Source organism: Diabrotica virgifera, chromosome 1, assembly GCF_917563875.1.
Source record: "Diabrotica virgifera virgifera chromosome 1, PGI_DIABVI_V3a".
Classification (NCBI taxonomy): domain Eukaryota; kingdom Metazoa; phylum Arthropoda; class Insecta; order Coleoptera; family Chrysomelidae; genus Diabrotica; species Diabrotica virgifera.
Window position 1 is genome coordinate 39,636,629 of NC_065443.1, and position 27,643 is coordinate 39,664,271.

General features: G+C 30.5%; 1 protein-coding gene across 1 annotated transcript in view; it reads left to right on the forward strand.

The window, feature by feature from the left end:
* The first annotated feature begins 2,260 nt into the window (after positions 1 to 2,260).
* LOC114335842 (uncharacterized) overlaps positions 2,261 to 27,643 on the forward strand; it is an 80,976-nt gene continuing 55,593 nt past the window's right edge. Inside the window, exons 1-5 of the mRNA XM_050651360.1 lie at positions 2,261 to 2,482; positions 13,215 to 13,473; positions 14,977 to 15,047; positions 21,705 to 21,857; positions 26,309 to 26,477. Coding sequence (XP_050507317.1) covers positions 2,267 to 2,482; positions 13,215 to 13,473; positions 14,977 to 15,047; positions 21,705 to 21,857; positions 26,309 to 26,477 — 868 coding nt within the window. The 5' untranslated portion in view covers positions 2,261 to 2,266. The remainder of the gene's footprint in view (positions 2,483 to 13,214; positions 13,474 to 14,976; positions 15,048 to 21,704; positions 21,858 to 26,308; positions 26,478 to 27,643) is intronic.

Sequence of the window (27,643 nt, forward strand, 5' to 3'; positions counted from 1 at the left end):
TAGAGGATTCAATAAGAAATAAGAACGATAATGCTCAAAAAATTTTAAACCCTCATGATTCGCCAACATCGGGAATGATTGCTGAAAGTTGTGCTCGACCATCAGTATCATCAACAATTACCAATGCGTACCAAGAGTCGGGAACATTTTTGCACGGTTTCAATTTTGAAAATGCCTCACTAACTAATTGTACTTTTAATATTACTATAAATAAAAATGATGTTTAATTGTTGTTAATGACATTTGTATTGTTGCTTTGTGACATGTTTCATATTGTTGCCATGACAACATTTTTCCCTCCGCCGTAAAGAAATGGGAAAAAAAAAAACTGCTGCCGGCGGAGACATCAAACTTTGACAGGATCAAGTTAGATAAGTAATGTCATCATTATTTGACGTTTGAAGAAAAAATATTTTTTTATGTTCAAACACTGTATTGTAATTATTAATTTATAATAGCAGCATGTGCACAGTAAAAAAATTGGGCTTTTAAAAAAATGTGTAAAATATTTTTGAACTTCGGTAGAGGTTCGTTTTTCGCAGCAAGTTCTTAATTTATTTTAAAAGAATCAGATATTTTTGCTAGATACAAATCCGGAATATTGACGGTCCGGATTTTTGACGTCCGGATTATCGACGTTCTACTGTATTTAACTTCGTTTTGCCATTCGATGGGTCTGTCTTGCAATGTTAGCTGTTCTTCTGGGTTATCTCTTCTCTTTTTGAAGATAACCGCTTGGGTCTTATCTGGATTTATTGCTATTTTCCATTGGATACTCCATTCTTCTATTGTATCCAATGCCGTCTGTAGATTTCTTACAGCTATATCTAGGTTCATGTGTTTTGCAGCAATTGCAGTGTCGTATTGGTATACTCGGGCATTGTATAGTGAAATTTGATATTTTTTTATTTAATTTTACATTAAACTATTTTAAATATTAATATTCTGTCAAATATTTTTTATAAATATTGATGTTTATATAACATTAAATATTATGACCACAGTCACTGTCAGATTTAACTAAAATGCCATGTAATGATTTGTTGCGATATTCTTAAAATCCTCTATGACGTCAAAATTAATGACGCACAAAAAAAGGGTTTGGGATCTACTACATATAGTCGGAGAAATAGGGCTTTTCATCGATTGTCATTTGTTTCGAGCTTCTGTCATATGTTGTATAATCTGTGTATAGTATCAAATACATTAGACTCTAATAAGTCTAATGCATTTAATAATATTAATATCCACGGATTATACGACATACGACAGAAGCTCTAAACAAATGACTGTGAATGAAAAGCCCTATGGAAGATTACCCATGAACGATCAGTTCATTCACAGCCATTTGTTTCGAGTTTCTGTCGTATGTCATATAATCCATGTATATTAATATTATACAGATTATACAACATATGACAGAGGCTCGAAACAAATGACAATCGATGAAAAGCCCTATTTGCTGTCTTTTTCTATAAATAACAAACGTTTGTTATAGAAAAAGACAGCAAATACAAAATAAGTGATTGATGTGATTGTTCATGGGTAAAATCAAGAGGTTGTGAAGGTGTGATTGACAAATAGGGCTTTACATCGATTGTCATTTGTTTCGAGCTTCTGTCATGTGTCACATTATATTAATATATCTACGTCATACGTCTTTGGTTTGTATCATTGTAAAATACCAATAACGTATGACGTAGATATATTAATATTATGTGACACATGACAGAAGCTCAAAACAAATGACTGTGAATGAAAAGCCCTATAGGTACCAGATGTCAAAATATATATTTTTTTTAATTTTTTTTTATTTAGCTAATGCCTCGACAACTAATGGCCATTGGCATGGTGATGGTACAGTAGATTTTTCCAGTTAGGTATCTAGTGTAATGTGTAGTGTACGTGTTGAGTAAGTGTCTTGTTACTTTACAAAGTCAAGGTCATTGTCTCAAGACGCTAATTGTGAGTACCGATCGCACAAGGACAGAAACTGTTTTCATTTACTAATTTATAATAAACGAAAAATTCCCTACCCAGGTGAGATTCGAACTAACCACCATTCGGACCTTTTGATTCAAAGGTAGGTGCTCTTACCACTGAGCCAATAAATAAAATATATGTTATTTTTATAAATTGACTGTTTTAATCTGCATTGGGTTAATCGCTATTGCTGGCCTGCTTACATTTTTTGTTCTGACTTATTTATATTTATTGACAACTGTAATCTGTCTTTATTGATTTTTAAAACGACAAATATAACCAAATGTCAAAAAACGAGAGACCGTCAAGAAATCCTTCTGTTGGCCGTGGACTCACAACCAGTAATTTTTTACCTAGGAAACCAAAGAGGGGAAGAAGAACAAATCCGGAGAGTATACGACTTCACAAATCACAGTTGTATTATGTACCAGAAGAACCTTCTACCAGAAGAGGCATAATTGAGAAATTTCTCGATTTTTTGTTGGACATCCAAGGAGTAGTATGTACTATTTATAATGTTTGTTATAAAAATTTGTAAAAAATTATTATACAGGGTGATTGATTAGTAGGGTAAAGCTCAATAGCTCCGCTATAGTAATAGATAGCAATAAAAGTTAATAACAAAAATTTTAGCCACCTTTGAGCTTCACATTAAAAAATTAGTTAGAATGTTACAGGGTGTTCGATAACACAGTGGCACACAGTGGCTTATGTTTTTTTAAATGGAACACCCTATATTTTATTTTATATTCGAAAACCTGTTTACTTCTCCATCACAAAAATATAAAGGTTTGTAATGTTATATAGGGTATTTACAAAGTTATAACCAATTTTGTTTGAAAATCGTAACAAGTTCAACTCCCTGTATAAATAAAAATAAGCACAATAGCAATGGTTTATTAATGCCATATTTTTTATTTGTTGTAAAAATTTTTAAGAATTATTGATATTGCTAATTTTCTTTATATTAAATAGAGGGTGTGTCAAAACGCAAGTACATTATTTTCTCAGTAATGTTAAATGGAACACCCTGTATTTTATATCATTATTGAAAAGTAACATTAACGTACTTTAATTTTTATATAACATTCCCTATGCCCAAATTTATTAGTTTTCGAGATATTTTTATTTTTCAGAGCAAATTATTTTAGGTGTTTAAATTTATCTAAATTTTAAGTAAGCCATGACTGAATTGACAATTGAAGATTACCGATTATCAATCCGGTAATCAATGTAACACTGTAGCAAATAAAGAAAGAAAAATAATTTATTAGTAATACATTTTACAAACAAAAACACAACCACTACATGCAACATTTTTGAAACAATTAAAAACTATCTTTTTATGTAAATGCAACAAATAAACAAAGAAAATTAGTAATAAATTTTACAAAAAAACACACAAACACAAAATACAATATTTTGTGAAGACAATTAAACAGTGTAACAAATAAAGAACGAAATATAATTTATCAGTAATACATTTTGCGAAAAAACATGTTTGAAAAAATTAGAAGCTACTTTTAATAAAATATTTTTAATATTTAATTACATAAGGTGTTCAAAATTATCTCCTAACACATTTATGTACGCCTAAAAACGATCATTGAATGAGCTACTTACTCTACGGAGCATTTGTAAATTATTAACACATCGAAATACACTTTGTGTTCTATTTTTCATCTCATCCCTTGTTGTTAGAGGTATTTTATAAACTTCATTATTAACGTAACCCCAAAAAATCAGTCCAGTTTATTAAATTCTGGTGATTTGGGTGGCCACGCTACTTGTTGTTTCATTGAAAAATGAAAATATCTCGAAAACTAATAAATTTAGACATAGGGAATGTTATCCAAAAATTAAAGTACGGTAATAATACTTTTTAATAGTAATATAAAATACAGGGTGTTCCATTTAAAATTACTGAGAAAATACATTGCGTTTTGACTCACCCTGTATTTGATATAAAGAAAATTAGCAATATCGACCATTCTTAAAAATTTTGACTATACGTTAAAAAATATGGCATTAATAAACCATAGTTGTTTTGCTTATTTTTATTTATACAGGGAGTTGAACTTGTTACGATTTTCATATAAAATTGGTTATAACTTTGTAAATACCCTGTATAACATAACAAACCTTTATATTTTTGTGATGGAGAAGTTAACAGGATTTCGAATTTAAAATAAAATATAGGGTGTTCCATTTAAAAAAACATAAGTTTGGTCTGCCACTCTGTTATCGAACACCCTGTAACATTCTAACTAATTTTATACTGTGAAGCTCAAACGTGGCTAAAATTTTTTTTATTAACTTTTATTGCTATATATTACTATAGCGGAGATATTGAGCTTTACCCTACTAATCAATCACCCTGTATTGATGTTATATTCCTATAACAACCACCAATCACTTGAAGAAAATTTATAATATTTATATATTTAGGCCATTGATTGTGTTCAAAATAAGAGAGCTAAAAGGAACTACAACGTTAACGGGGTTTTATTGTCTCGTATGGTCAATGAACCTCTAAATTTAAAAAAACCGCGTAGTGCTACCATTTAAATGGGTGCGTTTTTGAGAAAGGGGTGAATTCGTCCTTACGCAAAGGGTGAGTTCTATTCACTTTTGGTATAAACACGTCTACAGCAAAATGGTTCCAGGTTAAATTTACTATCGAAATATCAAATTTTAAAGTAAAACATATTTTTATTTACAAAAATATATTCAGAAGAAAAGCAAGAAAAAACGCGAAAGAAAGCAATTTTGTTTTTTGCCCCATAACTTTTTTCCACAGGGATATTATAGGCATAGGCGTTGCTTCAGCGAAAAATAATTTCCATCCTTTTTCTTTAAAATGAAGCCCGGTAAAATTATTTAGGATTTATCGTTTCTGAAAAAGGATTTTTCAAAGTTCGCCGCTCACAACATTTTTGGACCATTTTCGCCATTATTTCGCAAACACAGTAACTTTATTCTACGCATTTCTAGGTATATGCAATGGTACATTTAGTAGAAAAAGATGTCAATTACCTTTAAAATGGTCATTTGTATAAGATATATGCAATATATGCTCTTTTTAAGCAAGTTATGCTTTTTCGTGATTTTATACTTTTAATAATTTTTGATATTTTTAATGATTATTTTTTAAATTTCTCATTATGACTTTTTTCTTGTACATTTAGGTATATACATTTTGAAATAAAAAAAACTTATTTTCTTTACTTTACAATGGTGTATTGCAAAAAATTATAGGACCATTTTTAAACAAGATATCCGTAAGATATCCAAGAGTGTCCGTAATTTGAGAAATTTTTTTTTGAAGTTATACTTCTTTACCGGCGATAGAGGGTGATTTTTTTTATATGTTAAAACCTATCAGCCCGGCGCATGCGCATTATAACTTTGTTCTGATTGGATGTTCAAATGACATGTCAAAAATTATCCGATATGGCAGCTGTGGTTTGGAGGTAAAGGTAAACAAATGTATAATATATTAGTTTTATTGTTGTGAGGACAGAAACAAAAAAGTTTATAATATTGTAGTGACTTTTAAATAGTTTTTAAAAGCAACAGGTACGTAATAATTGTTAATGTATCACGGGTATAAACCTACCTATTTGATCTGCCAAAATACATAGTATGTAATACTTTTATTTATATAATTTGATTATCATCAAAATTTCTATCAATATTCACCTAATATATTGTTTTTTTACTGTATGTTTTGTTGTATTTTTTCAATTCTAAATCATTTCAATTCAAAATTAAAATAATTTGATCAATTTTCAAAATATCAAAATATCACGAGTTTAATCCTTTAGTTAGTCGATCTTCGTAAATAATGACACATAGTGTCCATGGCTAAGCGGAGAAGGCGAATGAATTCCAATACCAACCGCTTTTATCAGCGCTGGTTCGAGTCCCAATAGAAACTTTCTTTTTTGTTTTTTTTTAATACATTTTATGATTGTAAGTATATTTATTATATAATTGTATTTTCAGAAAATACGTATTTAGTCAAAGAATTTTCGACAATTAATGTTCAGACATCATTTGTGGCTTGTTTAATGTGTTTGTGTGTGTTTTATTCTTTTATTATTTTAATTTTTGGCACTGTTCTAATAAAAATGTTTGAGAAGTAGTAATTATAAATTAGTTTAATATTTAAACAAAATATAAATAAAAAGTATATTAATTTCGTTTAAATCATATAATAGAAGTATAACTTCTTACGTGCGTACAAAGTACACACACATTCTTGTTTATTATTTTTTCAATTAGAAGAATATAATTGCATATTATAACATAATTTTTCATTCCAAATAATTTTTCTTAATAACACTTTTCGATATTGTGAAATATAAAGGTACTTTACTCTTGAGCGAAATTCATATTTTTTAACATACCTCGTGCATTATTGATAAAAATTTATACCTGATGATTGCATCTTCGGTTTTAGACTATGCAGAGCATTTTATATGGAATAATTTTTTTTCATAAAGTTAATAATAAAAAAGGTTTCCATACGGTTCCAACTTAGTGGGACCTATTGCATGTGTTTTGAAAAAGCATATCTTGTTTGAAAATAGTCCTAGAATCTTTTACAATAAACCATTTTAAAGTAAAGAAAATAAGCTTTCTTTCTTATTGTAAAAAGTATATACCTAAATATACAATAAAGAAAGTTATAATGAGAAATCAAAAAAAAATCGTAAAATATATCAAAAATCATTAAAAGTATAAAATTTTGAACATTAATATCTTGCTTAAAAATAGTCATACAGCCTTCTACGTTTTAAAGGTAATTGACTTTACTTCCTGCTAAATGTAACATTGCATATATCTAAAGCTACATAGAAAAAAGTTACAGAACAATGTTTGAGAATTACCAAGGAAAATGGACCAAAATCGCTGTGAGTGGCGAAATTTGAAAAATCATATTTTGGAAACAGTAAATCATAGAGACTTCCACCAAACGTCATTTTAAAGAAGAATGATAGAAGTATTTTCCTGTGTAGCAATGTCTATACCTATATTCCCGTGGAAAAATGTTATGGGGCAAAAAACAAAATTGCTATCTTTCGTGTTTTTTTCTTGTTTTCTTTTGAATATATTTTTGTAAAAAAAAATATTTTTGACTTTAAAATGTGATGCTTTGATAGCAAATTTAACCTGGAACAATTTCTCTGTAGACGTGTTTGTACTAAAAGTGAATAGACTAATTCCCATCTTTCTCAAAAACGCACCCCTTTAAATGGTAGCACTCCGAGGGTTTTTCATATTTAGAGGTCCATTGACTATATAAAGCAATAAAACTTTGTTAACGTTGTAGTTCCTTTCTACATAAATAATCAATAGCCTAATTTTTATATAATATATTATAAGGTTATTGCAACGAGTGAAGAATTTGGTCTGTCACTGAACATAAAGGAAACCAATATCAAAGAAAAATATTAGAAACCTCAGCCTACACGATAAATAATACATAAAAATAATAAGACGATAGAACGAACCCAGAATTATAATTATTTAGGGACAAACGTTAATGAAACAAACGATTATACCAAAGAAATCAGACTTAGAATAAGAGAGGCTAGAAGTGCGTTCAATAATATGAAACAAATATTATTAGAGACCTCAGCCTAAATCTAAGAAAACGATTAATAAAGTGTTTTTGAAAATGTATTTTCTGTTCTTTTGTATGGTGTGGAGACATGGACTCAATAAACAATGTCTCAATAGATTGGAAACATTAGAAATGTGGACACATCGAATAATGCTGAGAATCTCCTGGACAGACAGAATAACCAATAAAGAAGTCGTAAGAAGAATAGACAACAGCAGGGAGATACTAAATTCCATCAAAATATGAAATTCGGGCTGTAGGGTCAAAAGTTAGCATAGCAATGATGATTACCAGCCTTCGTCGCGGAGATGGCACCTAAAGAAGAAAAGAAGATAAATATTAACATATATATTTATCAGGGAACTACCTATTGTATTAAGATAAATGTTGCAGTTAGTTCTTGTTTCTTAGTACATACGTACCTACATAGTTTGGGTAGTTGTTTAATGCTTCTTGAATACAGATTTTGGATAGAGTTTAGGATAAAACACATCCTTGAATCAAGCTGTTTGTGACAGGAAATGCTTCTCAAATTTTATTCTCCATTTTAACGACTTTTTTGTACTTATGTTCATGTTCGCCATCGCATTAATCTATGCATTACTTAGTCCTGCTTTCGTCAATAGTTTAAACAATCTATTTAAGGGTACTGTCTCATAGGCCCTAAGTCAACAAACACTAAGTAAGTCGGTATATTTCTGGCTGTTATTTTCCGTACGATTTGTTGAAGTACAAATATGTATAAGGTACATTCCATGTCAAATCACTCAGGCAAAAAATTTTGGATCTTCGATTTGTCTGAAAATTGGTATATAGCTTCTGCGGAACGTAAAAATAAGATATTTAAGGTCAAAAAATCTTCTTCTTTTTTCTCAAAATGTTATTTTATGCGATTTTACAATAATTTGGTGTTTATTTAAACAAATTTGCATTTTCTATCTTAAAGTATCAATGATAAACATAATATTTTAATAGAAGGGACTCAAAAATGTCATTATATGGCATTCTAACAAGTTATTTTGATTCAAAACAAGTTTTTGGTAAAATTTTATAGTGTAGATAACGTTAAAATACCGTTTTTTACATTTTCTTCAATTCCCAAAATACATCATCATCCATTTGGCTGAAAATTTGCCCACCGATAGCCAAAACATAGGACTTGTTTAAGTAGTTAGAAGGATTTGAATTATATTACAATACCAAAAAAGTTACATGCAGTAATATCAGACTCAAAAGTATATTAGTCCAGTCGGGATATCATTTGACCTTGCATGCCGAGCTGCCCAAAATTTTATTTTTCTAATCTTTAGGGGAGTCACTAGTAGCCTTTAAAATCACGAATGAATTCCTCCGTAACGTTAGCCTTCATCTTGATAAAAGATAACCTGTTTTGCTCAATATCTCAGCCATTTTTAACTTTTCGACAAAAATGGTAGGAACTGAAATTATTCCAAATAAATCGTATTTATAATTATTACAATATCTTTTTAACAATTTTTGTCATGAGGTCGATATTTTCGAGTTAAATGTACTTAGAGTAGACGCCTATATTGTTGACTGTATTGCATGTAACTTTTTTGGTATCGAAATCTAATTTAAATCCTTCTCACCACTTAAAGTCTTATATTTTGGCTAGCTGTGGGCAAATTTTCAGCCAAATCGATGATGATGTCTTTTGGGAATGGAGGAAATTGTAAAAAAAAACGGTATTTTAACGTTATCTACACTATAAAATTTGATCAAAAACTTGTTTTGAATCAAAATAACTTGTTATAATGCCATATAATGACATTTTTGAGTCCCTTCTATTAAAATATTATGTTTTCCATTGATAATTTACGATAGACAATGCAAATTTGTTTAAATAAACATCAAATCACTGTAAAATCGCATAAAATTACATTTTGAGAAAAAAGAAGAATAAGATTTTTTGACCTTAAATATCTTATTTTTACATCCCGCAGAAGCTATATACCAATTTTCAGACAAATCGGAGATCCAAATTTTTTTTTTGCTCCAAAATTGAGTGATTTGAAATGGAATCACCCATAATAATTATCGACACAAGATCTGTCATCACGGAATCCACTGTCATCTATTTACTTATATTGGTTTTCGATTCGTTATTTTATCAATTCAACCTCCCCCATGAGCTAGTTACGCTTATACATCTGTATTTTTTTATTTCTTTTCGTCTTCTATTTTATGAATATAGCTTATTCGCTACGTGTCCATAGGCGTAACCAGGATGATCCTAAGGGGGGGTTACAACTACCTGAAAGGGGGGGGTTACAACTACTGGAAGGTCTTTGAGGGCTATGGTGTTAAGCGTATAGAGCTCAAAGTACATCCCAATGGGGGGGGGGTTACAACCCCCAAAACCCCCCTGGTTACGCCTATGTACGTGTCTGACTGATGCGACACCTAACGTAATCACCTGACATTTTTTACGACCACAATTTGACGTAAGCATATGATACACATATTAGTCCATACTCTGGGTGAAAAATAGGTCGATTTCAGGATATAATTTAGGAATTTTTGAAACCTATCAGGTGTTGTAAAGGACGATGCCAGGAATAACTTCTACTAAAGTGTAACCAAAAATTTTGTGCGCTTTTTTTATATGACGTTTTTCATTTGCTAAATTTGAAATTTATAAAGATTTTTAATTTTGCAGCTTAGGATATTTATTTTAGAGAAAAACTTTTAAATTAAAAATTGTAATAAATTAAAAAACCTACAATTTGAGCTATAGCAAGTTTAATTTCGTTAATAAGTTATTGCAAAACAGCCTGCGAAACGTCCAAAATTACCGTTTTTTGGAATTGCATTATTTATTGTAAAAATAACTTTTATTTATTTTTTAAGGCTTTAAAATAAAGATCATTCAATAAGAAATATAAAAAAATTGTAGAGCCCGATTGGTGAACTTGTTGCTTAGATATTATTACTTGTTTATCCCAAGGGGTCAAATGTCGAATGCTATAACTTTTTGAAAAAAAAAATCGTAGAGAATTAATCCAATGTCCACTCTCCTTATAAAGACTTATATTTTCATATTGTGATGTAAATAAATTCGTAAAACATTTTTCAACCTCTTATTTCGGGTTTGAAAATAAGGCAGAAAATTTTGTTATAAACATTTAGAACTGAAGCCGTCCCTGTACATCCAATGAGTTTCTATTTTGCAGATTATTGTTGCTGAAGACAAACTAAAGATTCAAAACAAAATCAAAAATTTCTACGACCTAGTGAAGCCGAGATAACTGTTTTTGTTTTCTTAAATCGTATTGACTTTATTAGGGTATAACAATTAAGAAATTATTTCACAGTCATTGACTAAAGAAATGCTTATATTATTTTAAAATAAAAATTATTTTAAACGAAAATTACATTTTATTATTAAAAATTTTTAAAGTGTAGGGGAGATTTACTTTTCTTTACGAATCTGATTTATAGTGTCGGTTATCCTTAGCAACGGTTAGCAACTTATAGTACATTGAATCACGGTTTTTGCTCCAAATTTTAAAGCACCGCTTGGATTGACATCAAATTTGGCAAACACATAGATAAGATGTCAAAGAATAAAAATGATATTGGGCCTCTGTGTGCTTTTGCCCTGGGGGTGAGTTTCACCCCTTATAAGTTGTGAAAACATAAACATTCAAAATAAGTCCGGAAATGGATAAAACGACTAAATCTAAACAACTTATGCTCTATAGCATTTCATGAATAAATTATCATACATACCTTCATTTTTCAACAAAAAAAGAACACGTTTTTAGACGGTTTTTGGCAAATAAATCAAAAAGTAAATATTTTATTGAAAAAACATTCTCAGCAAAAATATAGCCCATTAAAAATTAAAAAAAATGGTGTGTGCATGAACTTACTAGACCCAGCAGAAGCAAAGTTTTAGCTAAGGAAAAATATGTTCATATCCGTCAAATTTCGAAGTGAATATTTCAACGTGAAATAACAAAAAAATGATGCAATTTTTGGAGAAATCTCAGTAGAACTATTTTAAATTGTTTAACAAAATATTATTTCTTGTTTTTTAAAAAAGTTTCTAGTATCAAAAGTTAGCACGTTACGCTTAAAATAAAGTTGATCTCTTTTTTTTTGGCAAAAACTCGGGAAAGTCACCCCCTAATTACCATCATAAATCAAGTTAATCGTTACCGCTTCACAAGTTACTTTGCTCATGCATTATTTATATGATCTGTAAGGATCATCGGTTCAAATGGCTTATTTAAAATAAAAATTGGTTTTAAAGTAAATAAAATAAAATACTTACTTTTTGAGTTATTTGCCAAAAACCGCCTAAAAAACGTGTATTTTTTTGTTGAAAAATAAAGGTATTTAATCTCAAATAACTCGAAAAGTTTTAACTTAATGAAAAAATGCTATAGACCAAAGGTGCTTAGAATTAGACGTTTTATCCATTTCCGAACTTATTTTGAACGTACAATTTTTCACCCCTTATTAGGTGTGAAACTAACCCCCAGGGCAAAAACACACAGAGACCCAATATAATTTTTATTCTTTGACATGTTGTCTATGCGTTTGCCAAATTTCATGTCAATCCAAGCGGTGCTTTAAAATTTTGAGCAAAAACCGTGATTCAATGGACTATAAGTTGCTAACCGTTGCTAAAGGCAACCGACACAATAAATCACATTCGTAAAGAAAAATAAATCTCAACTACACTTTAAAAATCACTTTTAATATTAAAATGTAATTTTCGTTTAAAATAATTTTTATTTTAAAGTAATATGTCTTTCTTTAGTCAATGACTGTGAAATAATTTCTTAATTGTTATAAATAAAGTCACTACGATTTAAGAAAACAAAAACAGTTATCTCAACTTCAGTTGGCCGTAAACAATTTTTATTTTGTTTTAAATCTTTATTTTGTCTTCAGCAACAATAATCTGCAAAATAGAAACTCATTGGATGTACAGGGCGGCTTCAGTTCTAAATGTTTATCACTAAATTTGCCCCCTTATTTTCATACCCGAAATAAGAGGTTGAAAAATGTTTTACGAATTTATTTACATCACAGTATGAATATATAAGTCTTTATAAGGAGAGTGGACATTGGATTAATTCTCTACGATTTTTTTTTTCAAAAAGTTATAGCCTTTGTTTTTAGTTACATTTTAGTAGAACTTATTCCTGGCATCGTCCTTTACAACACCTGATAGGTTTCAAAAATTCCTGAATTACATCACGTTTTTTCACCCACAGCCTGGACTATATGGCATATTTGACCATTTTTGATAAAACTTGTTAAACAAACAAAATATACCGTTGATGGATAAATATACAAGGTACATTTACTATTAATTATTATTAATTAATTATTAGTATACTGGTATATATATGAATAAACGATAATATATTAAATAAATATAGGTAATATGGAATTAAAGTGCGCATGCGTTATCGGGGACATTACAAAAATTCGCCAAAATTGTCATACTTCGCCCCTACGGACGCTGGCATAGTTTCGTGTATCTCCACCATGGTCACGCACGGAGCGAAAACTTTATATTTTATATAAAATTATAATAACCTGTAATAATTTATTCTAGAAACGTGAAACGTTGCTTAGAAAATTACACGATGAGAAATCCGTGAACATTGTAACCACCACACACACTGAAAAAGATTTTAAAGATATAGAAGATAAGGATTTAAAGCAGGCAACAGTGATTACGGCGAATGGCTCAAAAATAGTTTTGGATAAGACTGTAAGTTTGGAACCACATGACCCATTGAGCAAATCTGAACTCTTCAAGACTACAAATTTTGTGCCAAGTATAAAACGACAGCCATCTGGTATACCGTCAGGTTAGTATAATTTTTTATTAATAAACAATATATTACATTATTCGAGATGTGGTGTTACAGATAAATGTCTAAAATACCATGGGCAGAGAGAGAGAGAGAGAGAGAGAGAGAGAGAGAGAGAGAGAGAGAGAGAGAGAGAGAGAGAGAGAGAGAGAGAGAGAGAGAGAGAGAGAGAGAGAGTAAAAAATAAAGATGTTTTGCTGAAGATCGGGAACTCATAAATACCATAGTCTAGGCCACATAATGAGAGAGGAAAAGAATTCCCTGCTGAGAACATAGGATCCAGAAGAGGAGGAGTAGAAAAGAAAAATACATAATCCAGAATAAAATCTCCGGAAAGAGAAATGTGAGACGTAGGAGGATTTCCTGGTTGCGAAATTTAAGGGAGTGGTACGGGTGTAGTTCAATACAATTGTTCAGAGCTGCAGCCATCAAAGTTAAGATTGCTGTGATGGTAGCCAACCTCCGATCGGAGACGGTACTGCAAGAAGAAGAAGACCATTTACATACATTTTTTGATATTTATTTGACTTGACTTGACCTTGGCATTGACTCTTGAGAAGTAAGAGTTGACACACGGAAGACATATTGCAATAAAATATAGACAGTAGTATAATACATCAACGTCTCTGGTGAAGAGGTATTTAAAGCAACGAAGAATTTTTTTAAATAATTTACGGTTTGTAGATAATACATAATATACGGTACCCCGTCAAAATAGCCCCGTCAAAAAAGCTCCGACAAAATAGCCCCGACATAATATCCCGCACACAAAATAGCTCCGACAAAATAGCCTGCAGACAAAATAGCCGCGGAATAATAACCCGCCGACAAAATAGCCCCGACAAAATAGCCCCGACAAAAATGCTCCCTTCAGATTTCATCATGAAATAATTCATAAAAATACATTTTTTCGGAAATGGTAATTATCCTCTATTCAGATGTTTATCTTAACCACATTAAATAAGAACGGTCTTTTCAGAGAACTCGAGTCCTGTCTTACCTGCCTCTTAGAAGTTTGAACATTTAAGTTAAGCGAAAATCAATGTTTATTTATGATATAAACATTTTTTTCTGTTTTCGGGAAACAGTAAAGGGCATTCTAAATTAAATAAATTAAATACATTCTTCCATTTTGTCAAATAATTTAAATTAAAAAAAAGTTTTTGGACACCTTGTATAAATAATTATATAATTGTTTATAATAGGCTGTTTTAGCCGGGGCTGTTTTGACCGGTGCTATTTTGTGTGCGATCTATTTTGTCGGGACTATTTTGTTTGCGGGCTATTTTGTCGAGGCTATTTTGTGTTCGGGCTATTTTGACGGGGCTTTTTTGACGGGGCGGTTTTGATAGGGCTATTTTGACGGGTTATGCATACTATACAATAGTAATAACTGAGAACAATAATAACTGACTGAAGAGGTTCGCGAACATAGTGGATACGTGCCTCAAGATTACTTTTAAAGTATTTTCTCAAACTTTCTAATCTTCTATTTTATAGCTAACAGACTTCCGAAATTAAATGAATCTTTTGGTCGGCGAACTTTTACTAGCTTGGAAGTAATAAAAGGGGTAAGTACTAATTTCACTTAAGGGCGTAGGTACAAAATGTCGCCTGTCAAAATGTTCAATGTGTTTTAAATGTATTTATTTGTTTCGAATCTTGAGAAAACTCATAAGTATTTAAATACTACATTATTACCGATAAATGTCCTTAAAAACTTCTATAATGTTTATTTTAATAAGTTACTGGGGTGAAAAAAACGAGAAAATTTAGTGTGACTTTTAATTTCAAATATCTCGTTCTGAAGCTATTTCCTTGTGGCATTTTTATAATTACGTATTTTTTATGGGAAATAAGCCAAAATTTTACTAAAAAATGAATTTATTAACGTTTCGAAGCCCAAATCGGGTTTCGTTGTCAAAATACAAAATACTATTAAAATAAACAAACATGTTGTTACTAATTAAAAAAATTCTTCTAATAATTTATTTAATCTGACTCATTTATATTGTCAATTCAGACGTATATTATACATTTTAAAGTAGAAGACTTTAAAATGATATCGCCAATATTTATGAGTTGCGTTCCTGGGACGACTTTACTAAAAGATAGATTTGGGCTTCGAAACGTTAATAAATTCATTTTTTAGTAAAATTGTGGCTTATTTCCCATAAAAGATACGTAATTCAAATATCTCATTCCAAACAAACTTTTTGGTTATTCGAAAGGACTTTCGGTCCTCGATAGTGATACAATATTTTATTCTGCGTTTAGATTTTTCAAAAATACATTAGTTTTCTCAGGATTCGAAACAAATGATTACATTTAAAACACATTGAAAATGTTGACAGGCGACATTGCGCCGCTGCCCTTAAGTATGGTTATAACATCACAACATTAAAAATTGTATACAGCATGTCACACGTAGACAGCGTATTATTAGACCTTTCTTTGAAAATATTTAAAATACATAGATTTACATTGCGGCATGTAACTAATATTCACGTTCACATCTATAGTCCAAGTAATCAAGCTTAAAATAGAACAAAACCTCGCACAATTTTTACGGAATGGATCGATTTGCTTGAAAATTTGAGAAAAAGTAGTGAATGGTTTAAGGATCAAAATCTATATGATGCCGAAAGGCGCTTTTATTATAGGGGTGGTTGCCACTCCATCTCGGAAGTGGGAATTTTTTATTATATTTTGACCACAAACGTTGGTAAAAACATTCATTCTAAGCAAAAAACATCTATACATTTTTTTGATACAATTAATAATTTTCGATTTATTCGCTATTGAAAGTGTTAGTTTTATATCGAAAAAATCAATGTTTTCAATAAGTTTTCTGCTAATAACTCCAAAAGTTTTCGTTTTATCAAAACAACTTTATTTATTTAACACAAATGTACCTTTTAAAAAATAAACAAAACCGTTTCTTTTAATTTTCTTTAAGATCAATAGTAATCGAGCTATATTTTATTATATGTTAGCTTTTTTTCGTCAAATCCTAAATATTTAGTTTCAAAGTCAAAAGACGGGAAAACTATGCATTTTTCGAGGACAACTTGTTCAAACTAATTTAAAGTTTTTAAAAATAGAGAAATAAAAAAAAGATTCTAGCTCAAAAATTAAGTGACTTATAATGAAAAGAGTGTCAGTATCTATTTTTTTTCAGCGAAAAAGTAATTTCCATTATAATGTACTGGACAACAGTTTGTAGTCTTGAGGATGAGTATATTCACTTTTATCGTAAGGGTATAAGGTCATAAGTAGACTTAGGCAAATATGCAAATAAAAAGGTATGAAATATGCGCATAAATATGCTGTATTTTACCCAAAATATGCACGTTTATCTAGAAAATATGCATTTAATTAAAAAAAAAATATTTACAGTGTTTTTTTATTTACAAACATATTTACAATATCTCCACATGGTGTATTAATTAACATGTATATATTTTACTAACTAAGCTAATTAATTAAATATTTAAGTATTTTAACAAATAAATAATTGATATTATTTCGAATTGTGGCAACAATAAATAATTATCAAATGCTGTTCAAAATTTTCTAACAAATACTTATGGCTTCTATCTGATTACATGGAAAAACTTCTTTCGATATTAACTGATGTAATTGGGGCATTGTTCAAATTTACGATAATAGTTGGTTCTAAATTAAGTGCTTCGAAAAATGTCCCAGCTAGTACCTACTTGAACCACTTGAGAAAGAATCTGGTAATAACAACTGGTTTTTCCATGGTTCCTTTAAATTTTTGAAAAATTTTCTATTAAATATGTAGTACTTTTAACGTTTTGAAACAATGATTCAAATTCTTTTATTTAAAAAGACTGTCTAACAGTGATAATTATTTGGAGGATTTTAATTGAGTAATAGTTTTCTGAACAAAGCTATAGTTTGATTTTATGAATGACACCACGACACTGAAATGTCTATTTGCGGCATTTTCAAAGCACAATAATTATTCACAATTACGAAGACACGTGTTCACGGCTTATTTTACAACAAAAGCGAAATGGGCCGTCAAAATAAAATTTTTTACCTAGAGATATAAACTGGCTGATTTTGGAACCTTTGTAACCAAAACGTGACAAAACTGTGTACATATAATAAGCCGCTCTTTTATAAGTTACTACATTCAGGTACCCAAAATTTGAATATGTACCAAGAGATTATAAAACAAAATTAAATATTGAGATATCCAAGCTACCTGTAACAGTAATATAAAAATATATGTATAGTTACAACCAAAATTTAAAATAATATGCACTTTATGCACACTAATATAAAAATATGCAAGATTGTAAATTTTTGCATTTTTTATGCATTATATGCAAAATATACAATTTGCATATTTGCCTAAGTCTAGTCATAAGATTTTATGTGAAAAGTTAAAATTGCTCTAAGTCTATGTATTTTTTAAACATAGGACGCAAGAAAATGAAAAAAATTGAATTCTGGGCGTGAGAGTATTTTGTCTATCTTAACACGTTGATGGACAGTGCGTCAAATGTACAACAAGTGTTATGACACTATACAGAGTGGGCCAAACAAAAGTACCCACCTCGATGTTTGGCAATATTTATTAGATTTTAAGAAAATAAAAAAACAGGTCAATTTTTGATCCAAGGGGGACACATTTTTACGGTACAAACATCTGTCATTTGTCAACTCCCTCCCTTCCACTTCCCCCACCCCGTATTTCTAAATAGGGAATAGGGGTCGTGTGACAGCTCATTTGAAAGGTTATTCAATTCTCTATTCAGTAATATCAACATTGACATAAACATTTATACAGGGTGTCCAAGAAATATTATTTTAAATTTAATTAATTGACACAAAAAAATGAATGTATGTAATTTATTTAACTCAAAAAACATTCTACTGCTGACAGAAAACATAAAAAAGATTTATGTGATAAATAAACATTGTTTGTTGCTTAAATTCAATATTCAACCTACCAAAAGGCAAATGGGTGGAAGCTTGAACATTGAAATTGAGCGAAAAACAGTGTCTATTTATCAAAAAACACTTTTTTCTGTTTTGTGACAGCAGTAGAATGTATTTTGAATTAAATAAATTACATACATTTTTTTTTGTGTCAATTAATTAAATTCAAAATAATTTTTCTTGGACACCCTGTATAAATGTTTATGTCAATGTTGATATTAATGAATAGAGAATACAATAACCTTTAAAATGAGCTATCACACGACCTCTATTCCATATTTAAAAATAAGTGGTGGGGGAAGTGGAAGGGAGGGAGTTGACAAATGGCAGATGCTTGTACCGTAAAAATGTGTCCCCCTTAGATCAAAGATTGACCTGTTTCGTAATTTCCTTAAAATCTGATAAATACTGCCAAATATCGAGGTGGGTACTTTTGTTTGGCCCACTCTGTATGTATTTTGCAAAGTGGAATAGGGACATTGCTGAATTTCTTTTAGCACTTATAGTTTATGGAAACAATGAGTTTTTTCACATTTTTTTTAAACATGTGAACAACGACCATGGACGTCATGTCACATTTATATCCACATTTATATGTGGCACAACAGGTTGTGCCACATTACATCAGTGGAAATTACACGTCTATAGACGTTCTATCCATCAACGTGTTAACGGCCCTTTTCAGATACCATCACAGTCACGCACGGAAGCGGACGCACAGTAGTTCCAAATGCTGAAAACGTTTCATGAGGTAAAATAAAAAGTCCCTATTTAGGGATTTTTATGTTTACATACATTTCATACATTTCATGTTTACATACATTGTTCAAAGACAATAGAACAGAGCAGATGGAAGTCGAAGCAGAAGATGATACGGTTTTGAAGATATTAAAAGAAGAAATTAAATCGGCATTAAAAAACAGCAAAAATGGTAAAGCAGTAGGTCCAGACCAAATCCCAGTAGAAAGCTTAAAATGTATAAATGATGAAACCTTAGACATTATCGTAGACTTGTTTAACACAGTGTACAAAACAGGAAACATACCAAAACAATGGTTACTCTCAACCTTTTGTGCTATCCCTAAAAATACAAACGCTAAAGATTGCAGTGAATACAGAACAATATCATTAATAAGTCACATTCTCAAATTATTCTTGAAAATAATACGTGCTCGTATAAACAAAAAACTAGAAGAAGAAATAGATGATAGTCAGTTTGGGTTCAGAAACGGACTAGGAACCAGAGAGGCGTTATTTGCTTTTAATGTGTTAGCTCAAAGATGCATGGACATGAATGTGGATGTGCATGTTTGTTACGTTGATTTTGAGAAGGCTTTTGACAAAGTAAGACATGAAAAATTAGTCCAAATTCTAAAGACATAAAACATAGACAAAAGGGACTTACGAATAATAACAAACCTTTACTGGAATCAAAGAGCACAAATTGTAATAGATAACGAACCCAGTCCAGAAATTGAAATCAGGAGAGGAGTTCGGCAGGGATGTATTATGTCTCCATTACTCTTTAATGCATATAGTGAAGCCATTTTTGAAGAAGCATTGCTATCTCAAAGTGAAGGAATAATAATTAACGGAAGATCTATTAACAACATAAGATATGCAGATGACACCGTGATTATAGTAAGCTCTGCTGAACAACTCCAACTACTACTGAACAAAACAAACAATTTCTGTAAAGAATATGGACTAAAAATGAATATAAAAAAGACCAAATACATGATAATAACTAAGAAAACAAACATACAAACAAGCATACATTTGGGAAATGTGCCGATAGAAAGGGTTGATAAATACAAATACCTAGGAACCTGGATTTCAGAGAAAAATGATCAAACAACAGAAATAAGGACCAGGATAGATATAGCAAGAAATGCGTTTGTAAAGATGAAAACAGTTCTCTGCAACAAAGACCTTAGTTTAGAACTGAGAGCAAGAGCTTTGAGATGCTACGTGTTTTCGATACTACAATATGGACTTGAAAGCTGGACATTAAAGCAAGAACACATAAATAAGCTACAGTCATTTGAAATGTGGTGTTACAGAAGAATGCTTAGAATAGCATGGACACAGAGGAAAACGAACAACGGAAGTACTGCGAGAAATGGGTAAAGAATGCGAAATAATAAACACAATAAAAATAAGAAAGTTACAATATCTGGGACACGTAATGAGGGGACCGCGATATGAAATGCTAAGACTGATAATACAGGGAAAGATAAGAGGCGGAAGGAGTATAGGAAGAAGGAGAGTGTCATGGTTAAAGAATTTAAGGGACTGGTTTAGATGCAGTTCTATAGAACTCTTTAGAGCAGCGGTGGATAGAGTAAAGATAGTGATGATGATATCCAACCTCCGATTAGGAGACGGCACTTGAAGAAGAAGATACATTTCATGTTTTCATGTTTTCTCATACTATCGTAGAGTCGTAATACGCAGGTATAAGGATCAGATCGGATCTCTTCTTATTCATAACTCCGGGATAAGTGAGCCATGTACGACCTTAATTTGGCCGGCAGTGAAAGTAAAACACAACGCATAGAACTTATTGAAAACGCTGTAAAACGATTTGTAGTTTATTAATTTTTTTATTGTAAAGCAAATTCGTCTTTTTCAAGTATGTGTTAATGTAAGATTAAAGTTGACTAAAGATGTATTAACAATAAATGCAAAAAATTTGTTAATGAATAAACCGTAACAATATACTTGAAATAATTAAAATTTTGTAAAAATACAAAGTACACAATTCTGCATAATTCTGCGACTAATGTTTATTAATCTCAAAACAGTCAGAAGATCAAAAGCGTGAAATGATGCATATTACGTGATTCTGGTGATTGTTGCGTACATATGGGAGGTTGTACCTAAGTAATATTTTCTAAATATTGTACTTCAAACAGAAAATGTATTGATAATCAGCAATTTCAAAAGGTCCTTATAATACAAAATTTCAAAAAAGTGTGCGTTTAAAATAAAATTTTTGAAATTCTTTCGACCATATTGGATCCGCCATATTGTTTTGAAAAAATAATGTTAGATTTGTAATCAACGACTTTAAACTACCAAATTTGACAAAAAAAATTGCGTTTTGATTGATATTTTCAATTTCTTTCTATATATACGCCTTTAAAGGTTCAAGACCACCTTTTCGGCATTTGGAACCACAGTGAGACGGAGCGAACATTTAATATTGTTCCTTTTTCTTTGATATTATTTTCTATGGCTTATTGTAGATATCCGAAGCACATGTAGCGTTAGAAGATCCAGTTTTCATTCGAATTGAAAAAATATATTTTCCTAATGGAAACATTTATGAAGGACCAACCAATGAGTACTTAATACATGGTAATGGGAAATTTATTTGGGCCGATAACACTAGTTACAAAGTAAGTATTGTTTATTAATACATCTTTAAATTCCTGTACAACAGAGGTCACTAACATCAAAATTTGGTGTTAACAAATTGATTCACACAGCTAAGATTTCAAACAATATTAAAATTAAAGCAGATTGATATTCTTAAAGTTTAATTAACTTAATGTTGTTCTGAAGCTATTTCCTCGTGGCATTTTTTGTAATCAACTATTGTAAATGGGAGATAAGCCACAATTTAACTAAAAAAAAAAATGATTTTATTAACGTTTCGACGCGCAAATCGGATGTCGTTGTCAAAATACAAAATATTACTAAATTAGGTAAACAAAAATGTTGTTGCTTAATAAAAAATTCTTCTAATAATTTATTTAATCTGACTCATTTATATCGGCAATTCAGATATATATTTTACATTTTAAAGTAGAGGGCTTTAAAATGATATTGCCAATATTTATGAGGTGCGTTCCTGGGACGACTTTACTGAAAAATAGTTCATTCGATTACATGAAATCAACCCCAACCCAAGAAAACCGTCACAAAAAATCATAGCATGTGATCTGTCTTTATAAAGACAACCAAATGCAACCGTGACAGTAAAATTTTCGTGTTAGAGATTCCATAGTAGATCACGAGAGAAAACCAGCAAAAAACCTCGTAATACTATCCCGACATCGTAAGTATTTGGTCTTACATTTAGTTTACTCTCAAAACTATTACCAAATTCTGACTTTAATATATATACTTATGCTATTTTAAATTATAAATAATATTAATAATACCTATTAGATATATAAATAATACTAAAATATAAAATATGTACTAACTCGATATGTTATTGACTTACTAATCATGGTATTTTCTTTCCATTGACTTCCTCTTTAAGTATGGGTAACCATATCCTACTGCATTCTACCGAGGAATTTGCAACACAATTGGATTCATTTAGCATAATTAAAGCCGCTTCTTTGATTTTTCTCTTTTTACTATCTGATTCTTTCAGGACTATACTTGAATCTCTCCACTGAACTCTATGTTCATTATCCCATGCGTGTTGGCATATTTCAGATCTATTAAATTCTCTATTTTTAATATAAGACTGATGTTCACTTATTATAACGTTTAATGGTCCTGATGTTTCACCTAAATAAAATTGTTCGCATTCACAAGGTATTTTATAAATACAATTCTTTGTTCTTTCGTGTTCATTGTTAGGCTTAGTTTCAGATAGAATAGATCTCAATGTGTTTGTTGTTTTGAATGTTGTTGAAATATTGAATTTATTTCCTATTGTTTTAAGTTTCTCGGATAGTCCTTTTAATATGGTATTGATATTTTCCTCGTATTATTTCTTGTGAATGTTATACGATCTCGTTCTAAGTTGTTCTGTTCCATTTGATCCAATCTTGACAATTCCTTATTTATAAACGATAAAGGATAACCATTTTTTAATAAAACATATGTTAACAATACTTTTTATTCTAAAAATGAATTTTTGTTAGAACAAATAATTTTGGCTCTATCATAAGGATTTAATGATTCCCTTTTTAACGTTGATTTTGTGATCTGTTTTGTAATTGAGATATCTGTTGGTAAGTGTTGGTTTTCTATACACTTGAGTCTCATATCCAGTATCCTTCTTTGAGACAAAAACATCGAGGAAAGGCAGGGTGTTAGTATATTCCTTTTCCATTGTAAATTTTATTGTTTCTTCTTGATCGTTTATAATATTTAGGAATGTATCCAACAATTCTGATCTATGAGGCCATATTGAAAACGCATCATCTACATATCTCCACCATACTGTGGGTTTTAAATTTTGTTTAGAAATGATATTATTTTCGAAATTTGCCATAAATATATTAGACAATAATGAAGATAAAGAAGAGCCCATTGCTAGGCCAAAATTTTGTTTATAGAATTCATTATTTAGTGGAAAATAGGTATTATTAATACATAATGTCAGCTGATAATATAGCTGATACATTTAGTTTGGGTTATCTCCCATTTAGAATATTTAATTAACTTAAAGAAAAATTTTCAGTAGTAATTGCACAAGAGCTCTGAAATTATTGAATTTTTCCTGAGTGACACTTTGACAGTTTTAAATTATGTCAAAGTATCACGAGAGCAAAAATTCTATATTAATTTTAGAGGTCGAGTGCAATTTGTTGCGATTATTTCATGAATAAAACTGTTCAAAACCAAAATTTTATTGTAATTTATTTATGTAAGTACCATTAAACACACAGTTTTTATAAATATTTGACGATTGAAAGTCATCACTTTTATAATTTTTAAAACATTAATTGTCATTAATGTCACTGAATGTATTTTTTCGTAGAAACGAAGGGCATCTAACGTAATGTACTTAACGATGGGAGATTATCAAAAAGTATCGATTTAATTCAGATTTCTGTAGCTTTCTATTGGTCAGAATCTCCTATGAATGAAATAATCTTTATTAACTTATAATTTTTTCATTATATGTAATAAAGCAATGTTTTTATTGGGAATTGGCAACGATTTTACTTTAAAATAAATTTATTTTGACGTTTCGATTTCAACATCGGGAGTCGTTCTCAAAATATAAGTAATAAAGTAAGAAATATAATGTACTATTAAAGTTCTATGAATGTTTAAATATCCTGGACATTCAAGGAGCATTCGGTGAACATCTGATTAAATTATTGGTGGAATGTTACCACAAGACATTCTATGAACATACTACCAATGTCTTAGATTTTAAGAGAGGCCATTTACTATTCAATTTGCGTTCATTTTCAAATTTGCCGCTCGTGTATCTATGTATTAGGTAAAACAAACCACGTGACTTCTGGTTGACATACAAAAAGTTACAGAGGTTATGTTTGTAATATCTATTTTTCATCGTTTATCGTCGTATTTTGTCTATTTTGTATTCATTTGGATTTCGTTTGCTGTATTTTGGGAACTTTATAAACTTTACCACAATGCAAAGTGATTATTTAAGGAAATTATTATTGGAAACTCCAGATGTTGGAGAAAGGTAGGGGAAACCATTTTTATTTACTGTTCATTTTTCCCTGATATTCATCAATATTGATGAATTTTGCAAGGAATAACATTATTTAATTTATTGTTTTAGATATTTATTGAAGCTGAAAATAATTGGGATTTAGATTTATATAAAATTCAGTGAGAATTGGATTGAACAGTAAAGTGCATTCCACCAAATTACTACTCTAAGCAGCAGATGAAAGCATACAAAAGCCTTCAGGCACATAAATATTTTACAGCTGGATTTGTTTTTAAAGTTGGAGTAAAGGGAGTAAAGTTGGAAATAACGAGCAACTTCATAAGTACTTACAAGAATATTGAGGAAATCCAGCTCCTCGATACTACTGGGCAAACTAGAAGATTGAAGAGGACGAAGCCTTTTAAACTAGTTTGAGTGATAGATGATAATTAAAAGCAGAGCCTAGTGATTATGGAAAAAAATATATGACAAGATTTTGTGCAATAAAAATGTTTATATTTATCAAGGATGTATTATTTGGTATGGCCACATATACTTCTGGTATATCGTCGGTGATGTGACAATACCTCCTATCTGCTTTTTAATCATTTAGAATCATCTCCTGTTTTCACATGTAAATTTTGACATGTTTTGTAGTAAATAGATAGTTGAAATTACTACAAAACATGTCAAAAAATATCATATGAAAATAGGAGGTGACTGGAAAAAAGTTCTTAGTCTCTCTTACAAAACACACGAAAAAACAAATCTGAGGTATTATGTCACATCAGCGACTATATCCAAGGAATGTATAAAAAATATACTGTGAATGTCCAAAGAACATTCGTAGAAATTCATGGAATGTTCCAACAAGACATTCAAGGAGTGTTTAAAATGCTGACAGAGGACTTTTCTGGGACATTTAGGGGACATTCTTGTACTTTTGAGGATATTCCAGGAATGTTTTTAATATCCTGTGTGTACATTCTAGGAACATACATGGAATGTTTGGTATTATTAGGGTTGTTGGTGACAATTTGTCGGATCGTGTTTCTGCCGCATATGTCATCAGTGGTCTGATAACTGTTTTGTAAATTCTTCCTTTCATTTCTTTTCAAATATCGTTATTTCTCCACATTTTTTCATTCAGAAACCTGCAGCTCTGTTTGATCTATTCACTTGATCTTCCATTTCTGTTTTCTTCGAGCTTTTCGTAGCCAGAGAGTGTGACGCTTAGATATTTAAATTTTTTGTATACCAGTTAATTCGCCATGGCGAAACCAGTTAATTCGCCATGACTAAATATGAATAGAGGATTTAAAATTGTAATTCAGTCGTTAGTGTATATTTATCTATTAATCTCCAATTAACTCATTCTCAATAATCAACTTCGATAGAAACCCTTGATTAAGTCTAATAAATTGTTAAATATTTGATAGGTATGCAAAAATTGTAGACTGTTTTTAGGGTGATTTTAAAGATGGTTATATCACTGGAAAAGGAGAAACAGTCCTTTCAGATATGACTAAATATGAAGGCGAATTTTGTAATGGCTTTTTCCATGGTAACGGTTTCCTGAATATTCTAAATAGCCCCAGATGCTATTACGGAGAATGGAAAAATGGAAAGAAAGATGGTTTGTTATATTTTATTTTTTAAGTTTATCAATTATATTAAAATATGTAAAACATTAACTACACTTCTTAAAGAAATTAACGCTCCACCTTAAAAAATGGTAATTTTGAATGTCTCGAATTTCCTAAACCTGTTGTCCGATTTAAGTAATTTTTTTAACATGTTATGGCCTTATTTTTTAGCCATATCGCTGTAATAATATTATTGTAATATTATTGTTAGAAGTCAAAGAGAAATTAAAAAAGTGGAATATAATATGTTTGAGGATAATAGACAAGAACCGGAAGAAATCGACAGCGAAACGGGACCAGAGATCATAATGGAGGAAATCGAACAAGCAATACAAAACGCAAAAAACGGAAAAACTGTAAGTCCAGACGAAATACCTGCGGAATTACTAAAATGTCTAGACCTCTACCTGTACTACTGGATCTGTTTAATGAAGTATATAAAACCGGAAAAGTCCCTCAGGAATGGTTGTTGTCCACCTTTGTAACAAGACCAAAAACAATATATGCCAAAGATTGTTCGGACTATAGAACAATATCATTAATAAGCCATACCCTCAAAATATTTCTAAAGGTGATTCCTGGAAGATTATACAGAAAGCTAGAAGCTGATATGGATGATACCCAATTTGGGTTCCGCAAAGGACTTGGAACAAGAGAGGCATTGTTTGCGTTTAATGTCCTCTCTCAAATATGCTTAGATATGAACCTTAATATTTATTCCTGTTTCATCGACTTCGAAAAAGCGATCGAGAGGGTCCGACATGAAAAACTAATAGAATCATTGAAAAACAGAGATATAGACAGACGAGATTTACGAATTATCATCAATCTGTATTGGAATCAAATGCCAATATAAAGATAGAAGAACAAGAGTCCGAGAATATTAATATAAAGAGAGGAGTAAGACAGGGTTGTGTTCTGTCGCCGCTTCTGTTTAACGTGTACAGTTAAGCCATATTTCAGAAAGCGATAGTGGAACTAAGTGATGGAATTTCTATAAACAGAAGAATAGTAAATAACATAAGATTCGCTGATGACACCGTTATAATGGCAGACACCCTGGAATCGCTACAAGAATTGTTAAATAGAATTAACCATTTTTGCATTCGACATGGACTCAAAATAAACAAGAAAAAAATTAAATTTATGATTGTTT